The sequence below is a fragment of the Onychostoma macrolepis genome, chromosome 21 (assembly GCF_012432095.1).
Source record: "Onychostoma macrolepis isolate SWU-2019 chromosome 21, ASM1243209v1, whole genome shotgun sequence".
NCBI classification, from domain to species: Eukaryota; Metazoa; Chordata; class Actinopteri; order Cypriniformes; family Cyprinidae; genus Onychostoma; species Onychostoma macrolepis.
The window spans coordinates 13,888,487-13,911,657 of NC_081175.1; the positions used below are offsets into that span (position 1 = coordinate 13,888,487).

Consider the following 23,171-nt stretch of genomic DNA (forward strand, 5'->3'; position numbering starts at 1 on the left):
CATAAATCAATCAGGGCTAAAGCGGTTTCATAAACGACAATGTAAATTCACACAATCTCACTAATTTGTGTACGCTTATTCTTAATCAGCCCTTAATGTCGATCATGGATCAAATCGATCCACCGTGACAAACAGCGAATATATATTTGTGCTGTTTAATGCATTTGAGACGTTTTGTTTTCCTCAGTGCATAATTGACATGTCACGAGTATTTTTCATCTGTAAATGTTAGAAAGTCATACAAATATATCCATTTTGCTGTCAGGAGTGAACGAGGCTGCTGCGCGCATGCGCTCTAAACAGACAGCGCAATAATTCTGAGTCAAATATGCATTTTATGATAGCAGTAACTGTAAAGGGACTATTGTAATGGGTAAATAAAATGTAAGCTAATACAGACCTAATTACTAAGCTCAGATGAGTTAATGTGTGTTTCTTATAGCAGTTAAAATGTAGTTTTAATTTAGTGATTTTAACTTTTAGTTTAGTGATTTTAAGGCTTTAAAGAGCCTTTTTAGATTGTAATGTTGTAATGCTATCTGTTCTAACTATAAAAGGTACAGCTGTTATAAAACCAGAGAGAAAGGCATGGCTATGATAGTATGTGAGAGAGTCAGTGGTAATATCATTGCATTCCTATTGGTCAGTGTTAGAGGAGCTCAGCTTAGCCTGACAGTTTGCCTGCCCTGGACCAGGTTAGTTTTCCAGCATAAGTTGCCACAGTGACTGAGGTTGATCTTTGTTAAATTTGCTCTATGGAACCAAATCATTTGGCAGTGAGTCAGACTAACTGAAATAAGCCTGGCCTATTTGATAAACTTGTTTTATGTAACAGGCCTCGAGGCGTTAGAAGTCAGAAGACACATAAATTAATTTATGATTTGCTGTCTGAACCAAAGAAATAAAAGCAATTATATTTTTTTTCCATTGCCTCGTATTGCATCGAATCGGGGGGTGAACCTATCCCACAAACTATGCCCCTGGTACAAAGTTAACATTTAGAGTGTGTAAATTCTGCCCCACACTCTTAGAAATAAAGGTACAAACGCTGTCACTGGGGCAGTACCTTTTCAAAAGGTACACTTTTGTACCTATTAGGTTCAAATATGTACACTTTAAGTACTAATATGTACCTTTAAGGTATCAAAATGGACCCTTTAGGTACAAACATGTACCTTTTGAAAAGGTACCGCCCCAGTGACAGCTTTTGTACCTTTATTTCTGAGAGTGCACTACCAGATTGGAAAAATCATGGTGGTTTTCAAAAAGGTTTGTCAAACACTCCCCCACCAGCCATTGGTCGAGCAAACAGATCACCCTGCCCCAAACTTGTTTTCTCAGGATTAGATTTTATTTAAAAAAAGAAATTCCTCATCACATTTAAAATTGTGAATTAGCAGACCATTATTTTCTACTGCCAATGCCAATTTCATGAATTTATGTGGCCTGACAAGCTACTTCCTCCATTGTTTTAGAGCTGCTTACTTAGTTTGCGAGCCTGTCTCTCTTTGGCTTCAAACGCCACCTTAGTGTCCATCAGAGCTTCCAGTGTTTTGCACATCTCAGCCATGTCCTGTTGAAGCACGTCGCTTTGGCTGAAGAGACTCTGGCTCTCCTCTCTCAGCTGCTCGGCGAGAGCGGCCATCTGCGCGCTCTCCTCCTGACACTGCGCGTGCAGCTGAGCGGCCAATGAGAGCAAGCCCTCCGCGTGGCTCACCACCGAGTCCAGCTGGTCCTTCGACATCCTGTTGTTCTTCACTTCACAGCTGCTCCACACCAAGTCCAGTTGGACAGTGGAGGAAGAAAACATTTTCAATCAAAAAGAAAATTATAATATTTTAGTAACTAAATTTGGAGTCGAATAAAATTACACGTTTGTTTTCTCGATAGAAGTTTTTTTATTTTATACATTGGCTTTCAAACACCCATTTCAAAAACCCTTTTAAATAATGACAATATTTTTGTGAATTGACTATTTTGTGAGTTATTCATGTAAATAGCATCATTTTTGTGAATATCATGTTTTTGCTATGGCTGTTGGGTAAACAATTGAACGCAATAAAACAACTATATTTTTGAAGCTGAAAGGTTGTCCTCAGGACAAAGGTATTTAATATGAATGACAGGTTGGGGCAAGTTGTCACATGTTTTAAATGTCATTAATTTGTGTTTTATAAATGTTTTACTGTTTAATATAAGCTATTTAAAGGTGGGCTCTGTTGAGACAACTTGCTCTGCTATGTGTCACACATCACAAAATGTCAACTTGATCAATTAACTGTTTTTTATTTTATTACTATTATTAATTTGATTGATTCATTCATAGATTGATTGAAAATTAACATTGCCAAAATCAATATATATTTCCAAGAAAAAAATGCTGACCGTGGACCACTTTGTTAGGTACCAGGTTTGACTTTTGATTTGCCTTATTTATTTGTGACATAGATTCAACAAGTTGCTAGAAATGTTCCTCAGAGATTTTGGTCCATATTGGCATGATAGCATCATGCAAATATTGCAGATTTGTCAGCTGCACATCCAAATGTGACCCTGGACCACAAAACCAGTCTTAAGTTGCACGGGTATATTTGTAGTAATGATCAACAATACATTGTATGGGTCAAAATTACAGATTTTTTCTTTAATGCCAAAAATCATTAGTATATTAAATAGACATCATGTTCTGTGAAGATATTTTGTAAATTTCCTACCGTAAATATATCAAAACCTAATTTTTGATTCGTGACATGCATTGCTAAGGACTTCATTTGGACAAATTTAAAGGCGATTTTCTCAATATTTAGATTTTTTTTACCCTTAGATTCCAGATTTTTAAATAGTCGTATCTTAGCCAAATATTGTCCAATCCTAACAAACCATACATCAATGATGATGTGTAAATCTCTATTTAAAAAAACTGACCCTTATGACTGGTTTTGTGGTCCAGGGTCACAAATGTGAATAATTTGAGCTTTGTGGCATGGTGTGTTATCCACCTGGAAGGAGCTATCACAAGTTGGGCACACTTTTAAAGGATACTCAACTGTTTTAAGGGGTTAAACCACCAGCAGCAGCCTTGTTTACACCAAATTCTGACCCTACCATCTTGCCTTTCTATGAGCTCAAACCAGTCTGGCCATTTTCCTCTGGCATCAACAAGGCATTTTTGACACTCATCGGGTATTTTATATTTATTGGACCATTCTCTGTAAACCCTAGAGATGTTTCAGTGTGAAAATCCCAGTAGATCAGCAGTTTCTGAAATACTCAGACCAGCCCATCTGGCATCAAGAACCACGCCATGTTCAAAGTCACTTAAAACATCTTCCTTCCCCATTCTGATGCTCAGTCTAAATGCATCGAGTTTCTGCTAAGCGACTGGCTGATGAGATATTTGTGATAGTTGGCCAGGTACCTAATAAAGTGGCCCACAAACACACACCCAAATTTATAAAAGATTTACAGTATGTACCTACACTGAGAAATACTCCTGGAATAAAAAGTGGTTCTTTTTAAACTATTATTAGACACATTTAAATGCAATCCACATTATTTAAGGAAATGGGTAGGCCTGTTTGAAAAGGTGGTTCTCATCATTGTCACTAGGACAACATGCTGTGTTCTCTGTGACCTAAATCTCTGATGGCAGCACTAGTCTGAATCATCAGGCTCAAGGGAGGTAACAAGCTGCTTAGTGAAAAGCCTATCTCAGCGCCACTGTTACTTCACTTCTCTTATAACTTATATAAGGACATATTCAACAATGAAATAAATTAAACAATGCAACCACTGTATTTGGAAAGCTACCAATGGCAGTGGAATGCAAGGCTCATTGGAAAGGCATTATTAGCAACAAGATTCCATTTTATTGGAATTAGAGTTTCCTGAATCAGACAATCCTGCTATGTACATATTTAAAATTTCAATCTATAATTGAGTATTTTCATTCTACTCTGAAAATGTTTGAATATTTGCTGAATGCATGGTTTCGATGTTTGACTTACCAGGTCTGCTTTGTGTCCTTTTATGCAACACACAGTCACTCTCCTTTGGCTCTCTCTCACTTCCCCTATTATTTGTCAGCAGCAATGAGAGAACTGCTGCCCTGTCCTTCAAACACAGATTATAAGGAGGGAGGGAGAGGAGAGGAGAGGAGAGGAGGGAGGACGACATGCCTTGCTTGCAACATAATTCCCTGCAAGATTCCTGACATTCCATGCAGTTATAAAAATTTATAAATTATATTTTCATTTAGACCTATATTCAGTTTTACACCATCTTGTACTTTTCCTCATAATAACACTTCAAACGTCCCAAGGCTTCATTGTGAAAACCACCACTAGGTAGAGCCATTGGTCAAACACACATGATTTGAGCCTGTGTAGTGTAGCACGTGGTGAGATTTGCTTACCCATAGTGAAAATCCCAAGAAATTCAAAGCTCATTGTTGGGAATTGCAAAATTATTATGCATTCAGTTATGTAATCATAGAATATTCACTGTTCGTGAAACACTGCTGAGCACATCTCCAACAAGAGTGGAGATGTTTGCCAAGTCTGCATTGATCCAACCCTAAAAACAACTCTGGTCATTAGCCTCGAGTTACTGAGACGAAATCCAGAATTTCACAGCATTATTAATTAATACTAAAGGGTCATTCAAAGTCAAATGAAGCATCTATGACTTTCCGGTTCTATCAAAACTCTATAAAACACTGTACTATGTGAGTTAATATTGCATATAGCCTACTGCTTGTTGTGATGATACCTGCAATTTAGGTAAATTGTTTTTTTTTTAAATGACTAATAATAATACAGCAGTTTTAGTCAAATACATGAATAAATAATAATAAAAAAAGCAGTCAATGAACACATTGTTAATGGTTTGACTTTATTAATAAGAGCATCATGGTCATGGCCACTGTAATCAATTCCTCATCGCTGACAGATATGCCTAGTGCTTGTTGAAGTATTAGCAATAATTTGATAAGTAGAAATCCTGCAAACAATACAGGTATGCTCTTAGTGTGTGCTTTGGACTTTACCTTTTTTATTATTAATATCCTCTCCATGTGCAAGGCTGTGTTTATACATTCGTTTCTTCAGTGTTTCCAAGGACAGCTTATTTTAACTCAATCCCTGCACTGTTCGTAAAGTAGGTGACACATTGTGCTTGTACTGACCTACACTTATATTTTTATGCTTGTTTGCTCTTCTAAGTGTATACCACCGATGTGACTACATGGGACGGTGGACTGTTGCACTACTTTGTATAGTGTGTTGTCTATTTTATCTCTTAACAATAGTTGTATTAAACTGAAACAAGCTTAATCCAATAACTTTTTAAACATTCTAACAGTCTAGGAAGGAAGGAATGTGGAGGCCTACAAATGGATGGATGGATGTCCCAGCAAATCAAGGACAATGGTTTTATAAACACACTAAATGATGCGGTAATGATAATCTAAAAATGCAAAAACATTTCTGTGAGGGTTAGGTTTAAGGGCATGGGATAGAAAATATCATTAGCTCAGTATAAAAACAATAGAAGTCGATGGAAACTCCCCACCATAGAAAAACGAATGTATGCAGGAGAATAAAAAGGAATACATTTGAGTTGCTGCTGAACAGATCTACTTTCAGTTGGCTGCAGTAGACATGAGGCTGACATAAGAAACCTCTAAGGCAGAGATAAGTGAAGTCATAAGCACCGTGCTTCTACCAGGCAATTAAAAAGAACAGGAGATTAAAAGAAGTCATTAGCCAGGACAGTGGATTAAAGCACAGTGTCAAACAGTGAGGGATTACAATTCACCAGCCTACATTCACCCATTGATCTTTTACCATCCCTTTTTATTAGGTCTAGTATTATTTAGTTTTTTTTAAACTTTCCCCCCTGAGGACCATTTAGTTTATTGTTTTTTTTCATCAAATCTACCTTAGTAGATTTTTTATTCTTGTTTCTTTCTAATCTCTATTTAGAACTTCAGTAAATGCAGTTCACATCTCAGTCCCTTTTTCCATAAGCAACTTGCATGTTGTCGACGCATGGATTTACAAAACTACACCAGCATGGGCTTTTTCACGTTAATGTGGAGTCGCAAAAACTGCTTCGCAATGTTAAAAGCAGGTTGCAGACGCCAAGCTTTTCATGTATAGTACATTATTCCCATGGTCAAAAGGAGGACACGCTGATCTTTTAGTTTGTTATGGACATGATATGCCAGAGATTTCAATAATAGGACATTAAGATTGATATAGGACACTGATGTTCCATGCCTATAAGTATTTTCTACTAGGTATGTACTACATATATATATTTAGGGTCAGTCCGTATCAAGTGAGTCGACTTGGATTTGACATGACCGATGTATATTACTTTCATTTCAATCCCAACAACATTCTACAATTCATGAACAAATTGTTTTTCAGTGTTACAGAGACACAAATCAGTCTCTTCAACATTTCTATCCTGGTTCTGGTCAAAATTCCCCTCTCTTCCTCGACGTCTCGGTCTCCCTGTCTCCCATCTGCACCCAGATGTCAATCTGCCTCTACTTTTCAAAAGCCACTTCAATCATTCTTTACATCATATTGGTTCATTTAACCCGTGTCAATGCCATGCCCCCCATGACAGCTCTCCTCCCCGTGAATGATTAACACAGGAAAGTAAAGAGCATCTTGGTAAGTGGGTGGCCTGTCTCTCTCATCCTCCCTGGCCTCTCCGTTCTCCCTCTCCTCCACTTGTTCCTGCCCTGTCTCCTCTATGTCATCGTCTTCTAGCCCCTCATTCTCTAATACACCCCTCCTCTCCTCATCTGGCACTCTAAACCCAAGACCAAGGAAACCCCCACCACCCTCTTCCACACGGCCGCCCATTCCACCTCCGATGCTTCTCGAGTGAAACAGGCAGGGATGGCGGCTTCTTGCGGTATGCAACCGGCCAAGAGAGAAACCGCTGCGACTAAGAGAAAGCCTACCACCAGGTCTAATGGGGAATGAGTTTGTACCCGCAGCCATGTTCCCTCTAAACCATGAAGGGAGCGAAGAGCTGCTTGTTGAGCGCCGGCACCTGGGGCAGCTCTGAAGGAAGTAGCTAGAATTGCGTCGCATACGTGCAGCCATTGCAACTGATAATGGTGTGTTTGTATTCATTTCCAAATCCATAAGCAAGGCCTCGGAGTAGCTAGGCACCATCTGCTGGTTACAGCGAATGTGCCATTCAAGTTCGGTCATATCCACCGTGTTGACCCGCGATATGACGCGCAGAGTGGGACCCCCAGTGCCATGCTCGAAGCCCGTACAGTAATTTCCTGCCTCCGTATTATCATTGTCATTTGCATCCTCGTTTTCTCCAAACAGTTTCTCAACATGGTAGTGGACGTATGCAGTACGGTACTCTGCAATCACACGAAGAGGCCACGATAGCAGGAAAGCCGAGGCCAGCCAATACACCCAGCGTCTGGTGTACCAGGGCGGTCGCAATGGGTCGGGGAAGGCCAGCATGTGTTCCCGGAAGTCAACATTTTTAAGGTGCATGCCCTCCCGCGCTTCCATATAGTCGTCCAGGCCCTCGTTGTCCCCAAAGAAGCGTGCTCGCTGCGTGAGGTAGGCGGTCTCGGCTCGAGCGCTGGCGAAGCTGAAGCACTTGGTGAAGCGCAAGCGAGTGACAGGATGTTCCAACAGGCCCTGCAGCTCTTTCGAAACGTCTTTGACACCGAGACGTGAATAATCAAACTCAGAGCTTGCTGCGTGCGTGTTGACCCTTTCATGGTACACCTGTGTAGTCGTATAGGCGTCTCCGTTTCGGTAGCGCGTCACCTGTCTGGTACGACGTACGTAATGGTAGCTGATGGCCTTCCACCAGATGCAGGGTGTGGCTTGTTGCAACCGCTGTATCCTGTCATATACCTCACTGATTTCCACCTTAGCAAGGTTAGCTGTTTTCGAATAGCAGTGCCAGCACTCCACCAAGTAGACAACGTACAGCATAGCCAGGAAGGCTACAGGTATATAGACATAGCCGTTGGAACACGGGCTGTCGTGGTAGAGTCGGGCATTGCCTTTGTAGAAGTAGGCTTGGTCATCAAAAGTAATTACGGTGATCCGGTATAGGGAGCACCAGCCTAGCGTGCCAAAGCAGCCGTACATGAGCAAGGTGAGCAGCAGGCACTTCCAGTGGGACTCTCTGCACAGTGAGCCACTCAGGGACTGCTTGAGGGGACGCTGCTATAGGTGGGAAGAGGGAGACCGGATGTGGATGGAAGGGACAGAGGGTAGTGCAGATGGAATAGAAATTGAATGGGGCAGGGTTCAATAACAGATGATTTGGAGGTTGTTGGACAGAATGGTGAGTTGATGCCAAAGCCAAAGGGCAGAGGGCAGCATGGTTGGGTGAGAACAGGAGGGAAAGAAAAAAAGAAAATGTAAAAATTAGTTCTGGCAGAAATGCATACAACATACAACATTGTACAAAAACAAAAAGAAATTCTGAAAATATATTAAACTCGTGATTTCACAGCATTCTTGAGAAAGCAGAGTGCCTATAATCTATTACTTTTACATTTGTAATAAATTTAAAGGGCACCTATTAAGCAAAATTCACTTTTACATGTTGTTTGAACATAAATGTGTGTTGGCAGTGTGTGTACACAACCACCCTATAATGATAAAAATCCTTTTTTCTAATCCCCATAAATCATAAGCAGTGTCTCAGAATAAGCCGTTCGCAGAATCCATAAAATGTGACATCACATTTTACAAGCCCCACCCACAACTGTCAGCGAGCGAGTGAAGAAAACACCGGCATTTTAGCAATGACTCATCTGAACACCTATGATTGGTCATTGCATTAATAAGCTCAACAGCATCATGTGTGATTGGTTATTATGCGCAGTGCTGTAAAAACGCATCTATATCTGGCTCAGCGCCAGCCAGCGAACGCAGATTTGAATTTAGCATATGACCCCCTGGATGTTCTAATCACACCGGTGTGATTGTATCAAATATAAAAAATATTAATCGGCTATTTTTGTCTTTTGGAAGCTGCATTCAAAATCCATTTGGCTCGAAAATCACTTTGAATGGGCATGACGCCTCTGGATGTAATTCAGTCCAGAGTAGTGAGTGATTTTCTGCTTTTATTTTATTGTTTGGACCACATTAACAGCGGAGACAGCAGTATAGGTACTGTATATTATGCTGCTGTCAATACACAGATCTCATACAAACATGCAATTTCTTTCCCAGCTGTTTACCTTCACAGACATAACCAACTGTGTTTTTGTAACTTATGTGTGTTTTTAACATAAACGTGCATGTATTTGACAGTTTAAGCGCAATAAGACATGAAAGAGAACTTAGTTTAGGGCTAACATGCCGTGTGACAGCCGCTTTCTGTGCACGTGCTTCAGATGTGTGCGCTCAGAAAACCGTATATCAGAAATTTAAACTGAAATGGCTTTAAAGAGCATGATTTCAGCGCAATAAACATCATAATCAAAACCAAAAAGATGTATTTTAGCATATCTGACATATGAGCTGTTAAGGCACAGCCCTATTCTGGAAAAGGAGGTGGGGAGCAGCAGCTCATTTGCATTTAAAGACACATGCATGACAACGGCGTGTTTCTGCTTCCACTCAAAATAGGCATTTTCAAAATGATATAATAAATGATATGTGGGGTATTTTGAGTTGAAACTTCACAGACACATTCTGGGGACCCCTGAGACTTATATTACATCTTGTAAAAAGGGGCATAATAGATGCAATTTAACACTTATTTTCTATCACATTTTTTCTACAGACCCCTTAGGACTCCTTCGCAGCCTCCTGGGGGTCCCCGAACTCTATGTTGAACCTGTGTTTTAGATGATTCAGGGAACTAGTATATTTCATTTGTATTACAATTTACAACATGCACAGCTGAGTGAAGCACAGCCTACTATATCCACTCTGACATGCAGCAGAGAGAACTCGGTAATAGATCATTCTCCTGAGGGCTGAATACATTTCCTGGCTGCTCGTAACCCAAACCATGTCTCCTTTTAAAACGCTCTGTATGACTGTGGAGGGGAAGTCTAGATGCTTTTAGGCATCATTGAGTGCATCATCTCAACTAAATGCATATGGATCTCTACTGCCCAGTCTGACTCCAGTGGCGGCTTTCGGTATTGAGGCCATATGGGCAAAGATGAACTGGTTCCAAACTAGCAGGAGGGAGAAAAACAAACCTTACAGTTTCTCTGAAAGGTATGGCACAAAAAGATTAGGTTTTCTATGGTTGGTCTGTAATATTATATTTTTTTCGTCCTTTCTTTGTCCTTTTTCCCTACTGTCTCTTCTTTAGCAACATGACATACACACTCTCTAATATACACACACTATTACGTACACACATAAATCAGCTAATAGTACGAGCAATGCCCTTGCTGTGAGAAACTGCAGCACTAAAAGCAGGCTGCAGCCCAAGCGTGGCATGGAGGCTGCGCACCTCTTGGCAGGAGTTTAATTGTTCCTTTTACAAGGACAAGAGAGCAAACTGGGATGGGAGAGATAGAATCCATTAGGGCCTGCAGTGAGCTTTACCATGTGCACAAGCTGATATCTACACATGTTTTTAATAATGTCGACTTGAGCCATAAAACATTATAATACAGCATATTATATGAAAATAATATTCCCATATATACACAGATTTAGGTTTGTATGTCTGTAAATTTTGGATTACAAAGTATCATTACTCCTTCAAATTTCAATAAAATATGCAACCTTATCACAAATTAATTATTTATTCACTTGATGCTTTCACTGCACAGCATCTCAGAGACGTGCAGTTGTGGGAGGGTGAGAAGCTAGTGTTGATACCACAAGAAAATGTGTCCTAAGAGATGTGAATGATATTCAGTGAGATTCAATACTGGAGGCTGTGATTAGGACACTTGCATAAAACAAAATGGCAGTGATGTATAAATAGTGGATAAAGTTTTCTATTTCAGAGCCACTCTAATAAGTTAAATTATTTAGATGCCCTGAGAATGTCTGCAGTCATATGATCATGTTTATTTGAATACTTTTTACATGAGAGGCATCGGTGGATAGGTAAAATAATAAAATCAAGCCCAAGTGTAAGTGTAAGTGCGTATGAGTCAATATATTATTTGCCCTCTTGGGAAAGGGGATAAGACAGTAAAAGCAAGTGGCTGTTTGTTTTCGCTCAGTTTACTTGCTGGTTGTGCATAAAACCTAAGTTGGGAACCGAGAAACAATCCTGTTCATATTCAGGTAAAAATCTTACATTATTCGTAAATTTTTGTATGATCTGCTCACACCCCACACTCTCAGAAAAAAGGTACAAAATCTGTCACTGGGACGATACCTTCTCAGTAAGTACAGTTTTAGTCTTTTTTACTCCTAAAGGGAGGATATAAGTTCCTTAAACGTACATATTATTAGCTTTTGAAAGGGTTGCCTCTTATGTGCAATTGACCCTTCGTAGAGAGTTTGACTGACAGGTGATCTGACTAATCATAACGCAGAATTCGCCTTTTTTGTCTGACAAACAAAACAGACAAGAGAGTAGATTAATACTGGTGGATTTGAACTTGAAAAATGGATTTTGACATCTTTCTGCAGTTGAAACAAGATACCTTCTAACGTTCATTCATGTTTATTTCATGCTATAAATAGTAAAGAAGAAGAGATGAACTGAGTCGTGATATGTCACAACTCATTAAAGAGTCACAAAACAGTATTTATTGTTTGAATTTCTAAAAATAAAAATGACAAAATTTGAAAGCTGAGACTTTGTTTCATACCTAAAGTAACCTGCTCTGTCTTGTCTGTCAGCACGTTCTCAGTTTACTCTTTGCTCCGCAATGTATTTTACACTGCGTGAAAACATTATGTGTGGTGTGAGAGCGGCATGGCTTGTATAGGACATAGTAACAGGGAGGGGTCTTTGCGAAAGGTCAATTGCCAAAAGAAAAAAAAACACAATTATTTTTACTGATTAAAAACATGCAGCTTATTACAACTACTATGAGACTTAAATGAGTGTAGCTACTGAATGATTGTTGAAATGATAAATAAACGAAACCTGCTGTCATATTTTATCGTTTGTTCATTAGCCTATTGTTGTTAAATATGTTAAGGCCAATTATTAGATTTTATTTAAGCCACCTCTAAATTATTGTAAAGAATTAAAGTTTATGTAAACAATTTTTGCATGAATTGTTTTAAATATTTTTTATTGACATTATCTCATCATTTGGCAGTGGAAACTGACACATAATCATTAATGAACTGGAATCATTAAGAGGAAATTATTTACGATTACCATCTCGGTTAGAGGCTTTCCTTTCATTTCTATTTGTGAGTGCAATATTTTGAGATGAAGGACACTGGGCTCATAAAATATTCAGTCTGAACAAATGATATTGAGAGTGAAATGGATCAGTGGTTGGGCTACAGAGCACATTAATCAGTGCATAGCTAGTACACAAGAGAGACTAGTTATGTGTTAGAGGCGTGTGGATATACTAACAATGGTAAATAGCAGAGGAGAAAGGCATACTCATGAATTAAAACAGGAAAGTCTGAGTGCCCTCTTAAAGTCTTAATTGCCTTGTCAGCATATACATCTATTTCTATTTGACCAGGCGAGTGCTCACTGAGATGCGTTTATCCACAAAGCAACATGAACGAACCATAAAGACTCACTGACAGAGAACAGCTGAACGACAGACATTGTAAACTGAGAGCTGTCACTAAACAGAAATAGCTACAGCTAAAAGTATCGATACATTTGTAAGTGACAATGTAGCACAAACATTATGAAAACTCAATAATGATTACAAAAACTTCCCATCCCCCACTGTCTCTCAGCCTATCGATCGGTCTGTAACTGTATATGGGGGGTAAACTCAGCAACTGAGGATGTGAGTGAAAGAAAGAATAGAGAGAAGGCTTGTACTGTCACATAGAATGCATTTAAAGTAATGCAAGGCACTGTGTGTGCTGTTAGAAAAGTGTGTGTTAATTATTGGATTTTCTTTAATGAACTTCACACTGGATGAATAACCGTCCAGAAAATAATGAACGCCCCCACTGAGACCTGACCTCCAGTATCTAAGATAAACGTTGTGAGCCAAATGGGAAAAGTCAAAGTGAGAAAATCTGAGCACAAAGAAAGCCTAGTTTTCAATGCACATATTTAAGGTGATGAAGTTTTTGTATTTTAAAATATTTTCTTTTATCTAACTTCATATAAGTAAGCCATTTGCAGATTGGTTTCTCTGAAAGTGTCTTTTTTCATTTTTATAACAAACAGAAGGCAAAAAGCTATAGGAACATATTTAGCCAATCCTCTCTGTATTAGATGCATAATATCATTCTTTCTATCACAGATCTGGCAAAATAGAGAAACAGGGAAATAATGGGGGTGCATTCTCATCTACTAGCTTTCATCGTTCCTATGGTGACATAGCATATAGACAGGTTACAGGCCCCTCCCCTTAATGAACAGACAATTCCAATCCAGATTAAACAAAGTCAAATGTCTTAAGCAAATACTGGTAAGTCTCAAAAAAAATATCCTAATACCTTTTTTATTGCACTAAGCAATGGAGTGTTAATGCACAACATGATTTCACATAAGGGAGTATTTCAAAATAATGTTTTCTTAATGTGATTAACTCTCTGCTGTACTAATTTTCTTTACTTTGCAACCACATTTTTGATGGCAATAAAATAGATAAATATGAAGGTGACTTTGAATAAACGAACAAAAAAAAAGCTTTTGCTTGATCACACTGCATTTAAGAGTCATATAAATTATTTGCATGTAATGATTAATTGCTTGAATGAGTTTGTTAACTAGAAGCATCATTGGTTATTGATAGTAGATAGGCTACAGCTCGTCTGTTTAGGTTCTTTTTTTCCTTTGTATTTGTGTATAGGCCTATATATAGGCTATCCTTAATATTTAACATCTAATTACAATTTAAGTGAAAATAAAGTAATTAGGTTCCAATTTTATTAGATTGTCACATAGTGTGATGATGTAATAACATTTTTATTTAAACATTTTATTCTGACATCAGTAAAAATGAATAGCAATCACTCACTTGCACTATAAATAATACCTTTTGATGAATTTCCTTTCATTCTTGCACATTGTTGCCTACAGGCACGAGAACTAAAAATGATGTATTATTTCTGATTTTGTCTTTGTATTAACGATTTCATAATGCATTCAACAGACCTGTGCAGCAAAATATCTATAAAACGTAGGCTATAATATATATATATTTTTAAAAAAACAAACAAATGTCTACGATATTTTCTTTTCATCGCATTTCACCTTCTACATATTCAGAAGACAAATGCAATACATCAAGAAGAAACTCATGGTTTTATTTACCAACATTTTCACGCCTTACCTCCTCCCTTCCGCCCCCATTCAATGTGGGCGCTTCTCCCGTCACCGTCACCCCTTGCATTTTTCACTAACATGTATTATCACGGCACACACGGTCCAGGATGAAAAATAGCGCAGCGGTCCACCGTCAGGACCTCTCCGTAACCTAGTTCACCCCATCAGCGGCGAGTGCCACCACGTTTCTATGGTGGCGACGACGTTCACTACAAAAAAACATCCCCAAAAGATGCGTCCGTTCCCTTTCGTGTCTTACAGAGGTTATCACATCACCTAATCCCGGTAGTGATTCTTCTGGATTCTAGTCCGGCCAAGGATCAAGAATAGCGGGTAACTGTTGCGCTTGATTTCCCCTCAGTCTGTGTGACAAAAGCATCGCAAGCTCGAGACGGAGCGATGGCTGGACAGCAGCGCGCGCATCATATTCGCGCCTCTGTCGAAGGCTGCCGTTCACCGTGTGTCGTAATCACTGGCGGGCGGCGAGATTAATCTTTGATTATATTCTCTACGTTTTAATTTAACGACAACTCGAAAGGATGAAATGACTGAATCCTCAGACTCTCCTTCCCGAGCATCGCGTGTTTTCCACCTCAACCTCCTTTCACCTGAACGGTCTCCTTGCGGACTTCACTCTGACGTCATCCTTAAACGAGCCTTCAAATCCTAATAATTGGTCAGTTCATACCAGCGCGTGCAAGCCTACGGTTTTAAATTTAGGTCCTATTAGTGGTTTAGTTTTCGTTTAGCCTAGCTTATTTAATAGTAATACATCGTTTTTACATATAGGCCTATCTACAAGTTTAAAGCTGCAGTAGGCTATTAACTAAAGACAAACAGGCAACAGTGGCGTAACTACATCAACTTATTTTGATGTGTACATGTACACTATTTAACTGTAGGCCTATAGTTAAAGTAATGGACTATTTTAATGTAGCTACTAAATTGTAACGTTATAATTACAAATATATTTAAATACATTTTTAATAGAAATTACATTAAAGTAGACTACTAGTTTAAAAAAATGTTTTTTTATGAAATTACACATAAAGATGTACGTAAGTTCTATATGTGCAAACAAAAAAGCTCTCTTAAGCTCAACTATTTGAATTTAATAGGCCTATAAATTTAAATTACAATACATTACAAATAACATGCAATTAAGTCTCCAAAAATATTACATGCAGTTTAAAGTATACTTAATAATAAGTATTTTTTTAAGTAAGCTAAAGTGTAGGCTTTACAAAACAAAGCTATGTTCAAAACAAACATACCAGAATTTTATTTTTGTGTGTACAATGACTTTCATACCCTTAAGCATAATTTGTCATTCGATACAATACATTTAAATTATTTTCCTAATTCCAATAATTCTATAAGGGATAAGCAGATAAGCAGTGACTTACAAAAGTGCATGTAGAGTGGAACAAAATGATTAATCATAATTCATCAATAACTAGGTCCTCTATTTTTTTCTTCAGCACTTTATGGGGGTTTCAGGTGAACATGGTGATGTGTTACCTCCAGATGTGTAACCTCTCAGTTTATGGTGGCTTTTTGTCGTTATGAGTCTCTGTGGATGTTCAGCTTGGAGATGATTCTGCAGACCGTTCCGTGTCTGTGCAGTCAAGCCACACTCTTCACACACATATAATTTGTCCCTACGCTCTTTGTAGGCATATTGTTGAGTAACGGCATGGATCTTCCTCAGGTGAGATTCTAAGGAGCACCGCTGAGTGAAGGCTTTAACACACAAATTGCACTTATAGGGTCTCACACCTGTATATTGTAAGTTGAGAGGAAAGTTAGAGATGAAAATATACAAACTTGCATATTTAAGCATGTAAATATACTTTTTTATACTAATTTAAATGCAAACTTACCCGTATGAGTGCGTACATGCCTCTTCAAGTCAAAAGCATCATTAAATCCTTTTCCACAGTGCTCACAAGAGTACTTTTTTGTTTCACTATGGCACTTCACATGGCGTTTCAGCATACGTGCTGTAGTGAATGTCTTCTGGCACACCTGGCAGGACAACACTGATGCAGCGGGTGGAATATCTGCTAATTTGTTTGCATTATCTGGAATGACTGGAGATGGCATATTACCTGTAGTTATCTGAAAATGGGAGAAGAATGGAGAGATATTTTCTTGACACACACACACACACAATCATTACAGCATGTCTGTTTTAATTTAAACCAAAAGAACTGTCGGCTCACCTTTATCTTTGAGCGCATGCAAGGCACTTTTTGGGTCCTCATGTGGCATTCTGGCTTTTGATCAGGTTGACCCTGTGCAGCAGAAGATGGCAGCTGTGCAGACAACACACGTGACTGAACCTGTAGAAATTTGTTGTTTTTTTGTGCAGTTGTGAAGCAGGAGTACTCTGCAATGCTGCCCTCCGAGACTTCATGCACGTATGGTGGAAAAATGGACTCTATAGGGAGCAGCAAGAGCAAAGAGATTTTTAATAATAATAATATTTTATATAGCGCCTCTCTGCAAACTCAAGGTTGCTTTACAAATCACAAATGTGTTTGGGAATGTGTTTTTACGTCAGAGCAGAGAGAGCAACAGATTTTGACTGGTCACTTCTGGTTCAGGCAGCCTACACTTTTTTTAAAGTCCTCATTTAGTTCCATGCATTAAGTTCTGTTTTTTTAATTATTATTATTTAATGCAAAAGTATTAAGTCTTTAGAACGATTTAGAAATCAATACAGCATCACAAGTCACCATAATATCAAGTTATTTATAAACATTTTAAAATATCAAAATATAAAATAAAATAGCCTAACTGTATAAAACAATTTGACTCAGAACACCTCATCGTTTTATATAACGAAAGTAGTTTTCTTAGTTTAGTCTGCGTTTGTCAAGTGATTTGTTTCCAACAACAACCATCGTCAATATAGGCCTACAATTAATTATAACAAAGTACTTATGCACTAAGTATTCAATTCTTTTAACTCCCTATATGCACGCAGTGACACGCGAACACGAACGAGACACTCACCAGGTATGTAAACGTCCCCTCGCGCGGAATCCGGAATCTCACTCCAGCTTCTTTTTTCAGCAGCGATGTTCACTTTTTTGACCAGGAATGCGCGAGGCATTTTCGAAAACGCTAGCGAATGATTTATGTTCCAAGATATGTTTTAAGCGGATCCTCTCGCAACCCACAGTTCTGCAGTTATCCGCAATTCAACTATTACTTTCCATATAACAAGGAAGCCGCCAGGTGAGGTTGCGCATGCGCAGAAATATAACGGCGCAGTGCAGGTAGGCCTACAGGTAGAACCGGTTCTCAAAAGTAATGTTAATGTAACCTTAATGAGAAAGGTAAACGGTTTTTAAATATTATCATGTTCGTGTTAGTTTTAGCACACTATAATGTATTGTTAGTCCATTTATAAACTTTCTTAAACATGTCTTCAGGTTTTCTGTAGAGTGTGGGTCTGCTCCTTTGTTTATGCAGCCTGTGTTGTCTGTCTGGAGGTGGGTGTGTGTTGTTAGGGTGTATTGCTGTAATAGGCTATCAGCAGGGGGGCAGGCGTGTCCTGTCGCATGAATTAATCTACTAAAGTTTTAAGACACCGTTTGTCATTGAAATATATATATATTTTTATTATTATTAATAAGAGGATTAAGGAACTGGCGCTTTCTACGTTGCTTCATATGCTGCAATACAGTTTACTTTGTAATATGCGTTTAGTTCACATTAAACCTCTGTATGCAAATTAGTTTGCAGCATGTTAATGTCTCAAAAATCTGATAAGAGGGAACAGCCCTCCCACAAACACACACACACACACACACACACAATGAAAACACAAACACACCTCTTATCTTTATCTGTTTCTAAAGTATACACTGTGAAAATGAATACAGTGATCATACACCATGTGTCCGTGCACTTTGTTGATGCTACATCAAAAGGGAATATAGGTAGCCTACTTTTAGACAAGGTTTATTTTTATACATAGGGAGAGCAGTTTTGCATGTAGGGGAGACCGGGTCACTCTTTGTACTCTAGTCTAGTGAATATGTAGCCTAAGCCACTTTCAGTACCTTCCTGTACAAAAATAAATAAAAATAAAATAAATTAGCGAAGCATGTCACAGCCTGGCATTAAACCGCCCATTAAAGGCTTTTAAGCAAAATGTAGGCCAATCATTAAAAAAAAAAAAAAAAAAAATTGAAACATTTAACACTTATAGCTAAGTAATTGCTAGGCTATTATATGGGGGCAAAGTTTTGTTTTGGCCAACATTTTGTAAGAAATAAATTGCATACACATAATTATTATTATTTTATAAACATGTAATAAAAAATAGGCCTATTGTATAAACTTTTGAAAAATGTAAAGCTTGTCCAGATATTTATAATTCTCAAAATTTTATTTATAAATAATATTAAACAATTAAAAAAAAAAACGTTTTGGAAAGCAACACGGAGAAACGAACTGGACCAATTGGACAAATGAGGCTTCCGTAGTTTGAAAGACCACAAACATGGCGTCGACCTGGTGCCGTTCAATTTGCTCAGCATGTTAGATAATATAGTGTCAAAATATACAGCTACGTGTCGTGTTTGAAATGTCAGTATTTCATAGAATTACTGAAAAGTAATTGTTTTATTAAATCATGGCTGTTCAGTGCTTATTGTTCGGTCTGAGGTCCTGTCGAACATTTATTTCAGCTTATCGACTGACAGGTATTCAGTCTTCGAGAGCGTTCGTGTCTACAGCGACCCATTCCGTTAAAGTCAATGATATAACAAGCATCTTGAATCCACTACGTTGCGTGCGCGTTAATTCAGTCAGGAATGCCTTTACGTCTACTGCCGTCGCAAAGGACGTGATTCTCTTCAAACACGACCGGACGCGTTTCTTCAGACTTTTAGCCATATTTTGTGGCGGCCAATTTCTATTCTGGGCATATCTGGCTCACTTTGCTTTCACAAGTCTTCGAGACACAAGACAAAATAGTGGTGAACCTCAAAAGGTCAGAACTGAGTTAGGAGGGCTCTTCAGTTTTGATATGAACCTAGGTTCAAATGCCTGGAGGTATGGATTCACTCTTGGGTGCCTAATTATTGGTAAGCCTTAACTTTGATTTCTGATGACATAAAATTTTTTATGTATTCCAGCTCTCTAAATATTAATTTTCTGTTGTTGTAGGCGGAGGAATTGTTGGCGTGGCTACATTGTTCAGCCGTCGTTCTGTGAGTCGTGTAATTCTTCATAAGGGAGGTGGAAAAGTCACAGTATCTACACAGTCACCGCTGGGACCTCTCAGAGCTCACCATCTAACTGTGCCTTTGACTCAAGTGACCTGTCATGCGCACAGACAGGAATCACCTTCATTTATCCCTCTTAAAATCAAAGGGTATAAGTTCTACTTCCTTTTGGACAAAGAAGGGACACTAAACAATCCTAAATTATTTGACATTACTGTTGGGGCCTACAGACCCTTATAATTTGTCATTCATACCCTTGGGAGTCTGCGCTCTTCTGTTGATGTATCATACATCTGCTGTTCATTTTGGTTTATGTTGCCTTGGGGGGAAAACATGCACTGAATTTACGAGAGAAATAAAACGTGAAACTTTTCTGTTCATAATAAAACTTTTTACCTGGGATTTGTGCTGACAAGCTCATTCTGCCATCTGAATTATGACACATAGGCTTAGTCATACAAGTCTGACTAAGATGAAATTATAGTTCTGTCTTTGCATTTTTTTTTTCGGCAGCATTTATGTCTGACTCACTTAAGTAAGGAGTAATTGACGATGGGCCATTGAATTATTAGAACTTAATGTACACCCGAGGTGGTAATGTGGCCTTGACACAAAGCGGAATGACCGTTACACCTCAGGTGTGCGTTATTTTCTAATAATTCAATAGAACTGGGTTGAGTCAATTATTCTGCTTGTACTAAAGCTACCACACCTCAAGACATTGTTCAGATGTTGTATTTCAAGCTATTTGTCAGGTTTTGTCCTTAAAACCTTCTTGTTTAGTATAATTGAAATTATACTACGGGGCTGTTAAATGCTTGAATCTAATTGGATGATGAACGTTCTAATGTGTGAACAACACTGTTGAGAGACACTCTAATAATGATTAGACATGAAAAGACATTTTGGAATTGGCAAAAGAGGCGTGGAATGAGATGAATAAGAAATTAGTCTTACAAACAAGAGCATTTTAAGGACAAAAACCTGACAAATATCTTGAAGTGGAATAATTGACTATATCAGTTCCCTACCCATTTTTTTTATTGAATTATTAGAAAATAACACACACCTGAGGTGTAATGGTCATTCTGCTAAATCTTGTGGCCGCATTACCACCTCAGGTGTGCACCTCATATAACTATCTGTATGTGTGTTTCAAAACATTTTTAGGGTTACTCTATTGACCAACAAAATGTGTGATAATTTCAAAATAGATGACCCTGACACAGAAACAATTGATTTGGTTGATAAAAGTTATATATAAGATACATATTTTAAAATAAAGTACTTTTTTTCATTAAATCATTGAATATATGTCTATGTATGTATGCCTGATGCACAAAAACTGAAATAATTTTATTAAATTTTAATTTCAAGTTTTTTCCCCCCCTCATTTTAATGTATTCTTGAATACAATACAGACCAGCCCGCCATGAACGTGAAATGGGGCATGTATCTGTTCTCTAGCAGTGCAGTGATTCACGGATGTACTACCGGTTCGCTTATTCATACATTTCAAACATACGCGTCACTTGGCAAAAGATGTCTGTAAGTGAAATTCAACATGTGAAGGGTGTGAGCTATGGAAGCTTCTCTAGCTCTCAAACCACTAGGATTAAATTTAGGATATTTACTTCGTTTCCTAGCGAATATAATTTCAGTGACAGTTAGTTGGCGCTATTGACAAGAAGGTCTTCTTAAGTAAAAGCCATTAGAGACATTAGTGGCGGCAGATTGGAAAAGATAGATGCTCCAGAGTTGGGGAGGAGAGAGAGAGTGGGTGTGAGGAGGCGCTGAAACACTTTAAGAAAACTTGTAGCATGTGTTTTGATTTATTTTTTCATCATTCGCTCTGATGGATTTATCCTAGTTTTGGAATTTTTGCTCCTACCGACTTTGTACCTTTGTGGGCCTGTTTTGCAATTAACCGCACGGGAGATGGGTTTAAGCGAACCTAGCAAACAGAAATAATATGAACTCAAAGAATACGGATCGGGTTTGATCATAATGAATCATGATGAAGGAAGAGAATCGTATTATCGTATGCACGATTCCCAAATTTCCCCAGCATGGATGGACCCGGAGAACTCAACGGCTCTTCACGTACGTCCGGTACGTATTTATTTATTTAATATTTTAAGATAGGCTATTTAGTGTCATTTATTTTTAAAATCAACCCAATCAAATAGAAGTAATACAATAGAACAGGCAATAATTGTTAAGTTAAATTCTTATAATTGTTTTGAGCCTAAATATGTATAATTATAACCATTGTTAAATTTTTATTTATTTTCATGTATTTATTATTATTATTATTTTTATTTAATTTTTTTGTTATTTAATTTTTGCAGAATCTTACTGAGGGCACTTCATCCAGCCCAAATCTTGATGTAATTGCATCTAGTCCAGATCTTCAGTGGCTTCTGCAGTCCTCTCTACTTTCCCAATCGGAGACCAGCTTGGGAACATTTTCCTCATTCACACCCACCACCATGCCCATCTGCCCCTGTTTGTCACAGTGCTCCAGTCCTGACCCGTCCTGTAATGGAGCAGTGGGGGACAGTTCAGTAGGACATGCTAACAAACATGTAAGTTATTGGTATTTCTGATATTTTCAGAGTTTAGAATGCAGAAAATAGTGAAAGTAAACTTGAGGGGTTCCGGTGATTCATTCATTTATGGTAAAGGAGTGAAATGACTCACACCTGAATCACAAAGGGGCATGTGGCGTGAGTCAGCGCTGTAGTATTTGAGCGGGAATCTTAAAAGCACAGGCTCAGATGGATGGATGGGTCATGTTGTCATTGGTGCCAGCGGATGAGTAACAGGAACAGCATATTTGGAATTGGGTAGAACTGGTGTGTGTGTGTTTTCTTGATATCAACCATAAGATGGCAGCACCATCACTCTTTTAGACCGAAGCTTGGTTCTTAAATAAAATTTGCAATTGCCTTGCTAAAACCTTCTCGGCATTTATAGATGTCCTCTGAGGAACTTGACAGGATAAGGATCCGCAGGGAAAGGAACAGAGTAGCAGCTGCCAGGTGTCGGGACCGTCGTCGGATGCTTATAGACACGTTACAGAATGTGAGATTAGTACTTATTTGTGTTATAGACCATGTTTAGCCATTAGCCGTATGTCCTGAGCTTGTGCTTTTCTTTCAGGAGACGGATCATTTGGAACATGTGAAGACTCAACTGGAGGAGGAGATCGCTGCTCTTGAAAGGGAGAGAGAGAGGCTGGAGTTGGTTTTTGAGGCACATATGCCCATCTGCAAGTTAAATGACCTAAACCCAGAATAATTACTGATGCTGGTCATGTTTAGTGCTGAGTCTGCTGGTTCAGATCAGCTGTGGATTATATAACATAATAAGCGTATATTTGTTAATGAAAGTGAAATGTTAAAATCTATTTCAATGATACCTTGAGAATTATTATCTTGCATGCACAATTTGTTTTACCTCTTTTCATAATAAACCACAGTTTCA

The 23,171-nt window shown here is 38.4% G+C and overlaps 4 protein-coding genes across 6 annotated transcripts; 2 read left to right on the forward strand and 2 right to left on the reverse strand.

Moving 5' to 3' along the window:
• Positions 1 to 1,309: 1,309 nt before the first annotated feature.
• Positions 1,310 to 15,154, reverse strand: LOC131529315 (transmembrane protein 151B). Of its 2 annotated transcripts, XR_009268056.1 has the most exons (3): positions 14,444 to 15,154; positions 4,008 to 8,231; positions 1,317 to 1,766 (listed from the first exon to the last, which is right to left on the reverse strand). XR_009268056.1 is itself a non-coding variant. In XM_058758963.1 (2 exons), the coding sequence occupies exons 1-2, from the start codon at positions 14,501 to 14,503 to the stop codon at positions 6,606 to 6,608; spliced, it is 1,686 nt and encodes a 561-aa protein (XP_058614946.1). In that variant the 5' UTR covers positions 14,504 to 15,154; the 3' UTR covers positions 1,310 to 6,605. The 2 variants fall into 2 exon arrangements, 1 of the variants encoding a protein (XP_058614946.1); XM_058758963.1 differs by having other exon boundaries at positions 1,310 to 8,231.
• Positions 15,155 to 15,913: 759 nt separating this feature from the next.
• ovol1b (ovo-like zinc finger 1b) lies at positions 15,914 to 17,951 on the reverse strand. Its single transcript, XM_058758964.1, has 4 exons — positions 17,458 to 17,951; positions 16,662 to 16,879; positions 16,320 to 16,557; positions 15,914 to 16,215 (listed from the first exon to the last, which is right to left on the reverse strand). Exons 1-4 carry the CDS (start codon positions 17,555 to 17,557, stop codon positions 15,914 to 15,916), a joined length of 858 nt encoding a protein of 285 aa, XP_058614947.1. The 5' UTR covers positions 17,558 to 17,951.
• Positions 17,952 to 18,922: 971 nt separating this feature from the next.
• Positions 18,923 to 20,101, forward strand: tmem223 (transmembrane protein 223). The gene is made up of 2 exons (XM_058758301.1): positions 18,923 to 19,541; positions 19,624 to 20,101. The coding sequence occupies exons 1-2, from the start codon at positions 19,088 to 19,090 to the stop codon at positions 19,920 to 19,922; spliced, it is 753 nt and encodes a 250-aa protein (XP_058614284.1). The 5' UTR covers positions 18,923 to 19,087; the 3' UTR covers positions 19,923 to 20,101.
• A 1,106-nt stretch (positions 20,102 to 21,207) lies between these two features.
• fosl1b (FOS like 1, AP-1 transcription factor subunit b) lies at positions 21,208 to 23,158 on the forward strand. Of its 2 annotated transcripts, XM_058758302.1 has the most exons (4): positions 21,208 to 21,794; positions 22,034 to 22,270; positions 22,662 to 22,769; positions 22,848 to 23,158. In XM_058758302.1, the coding sequence occupies exons 1-4, from the start codon at positions 21,690 to 21,692 to the stop codon at positions 22,983 to 22,985; spliced, it is 588 nt and encodes a 195-aa protein (XP_058614285.1). In that variant the 5' UTR covers positions 21,208 to 21,689; the 3' UTR covers positions 22,986 to 23,158. The 2 variants fall into 2 exon arrangements, with proteins under 2 accessions (XP_058614285.1, XP_058614286.1); XM_058758303.1 differs by lacking the exon at positions 22,662 to 22,769.
• The last annotated feature ends 13 nt before the right edge of the window (positions 23,159 to 23,171 follow it).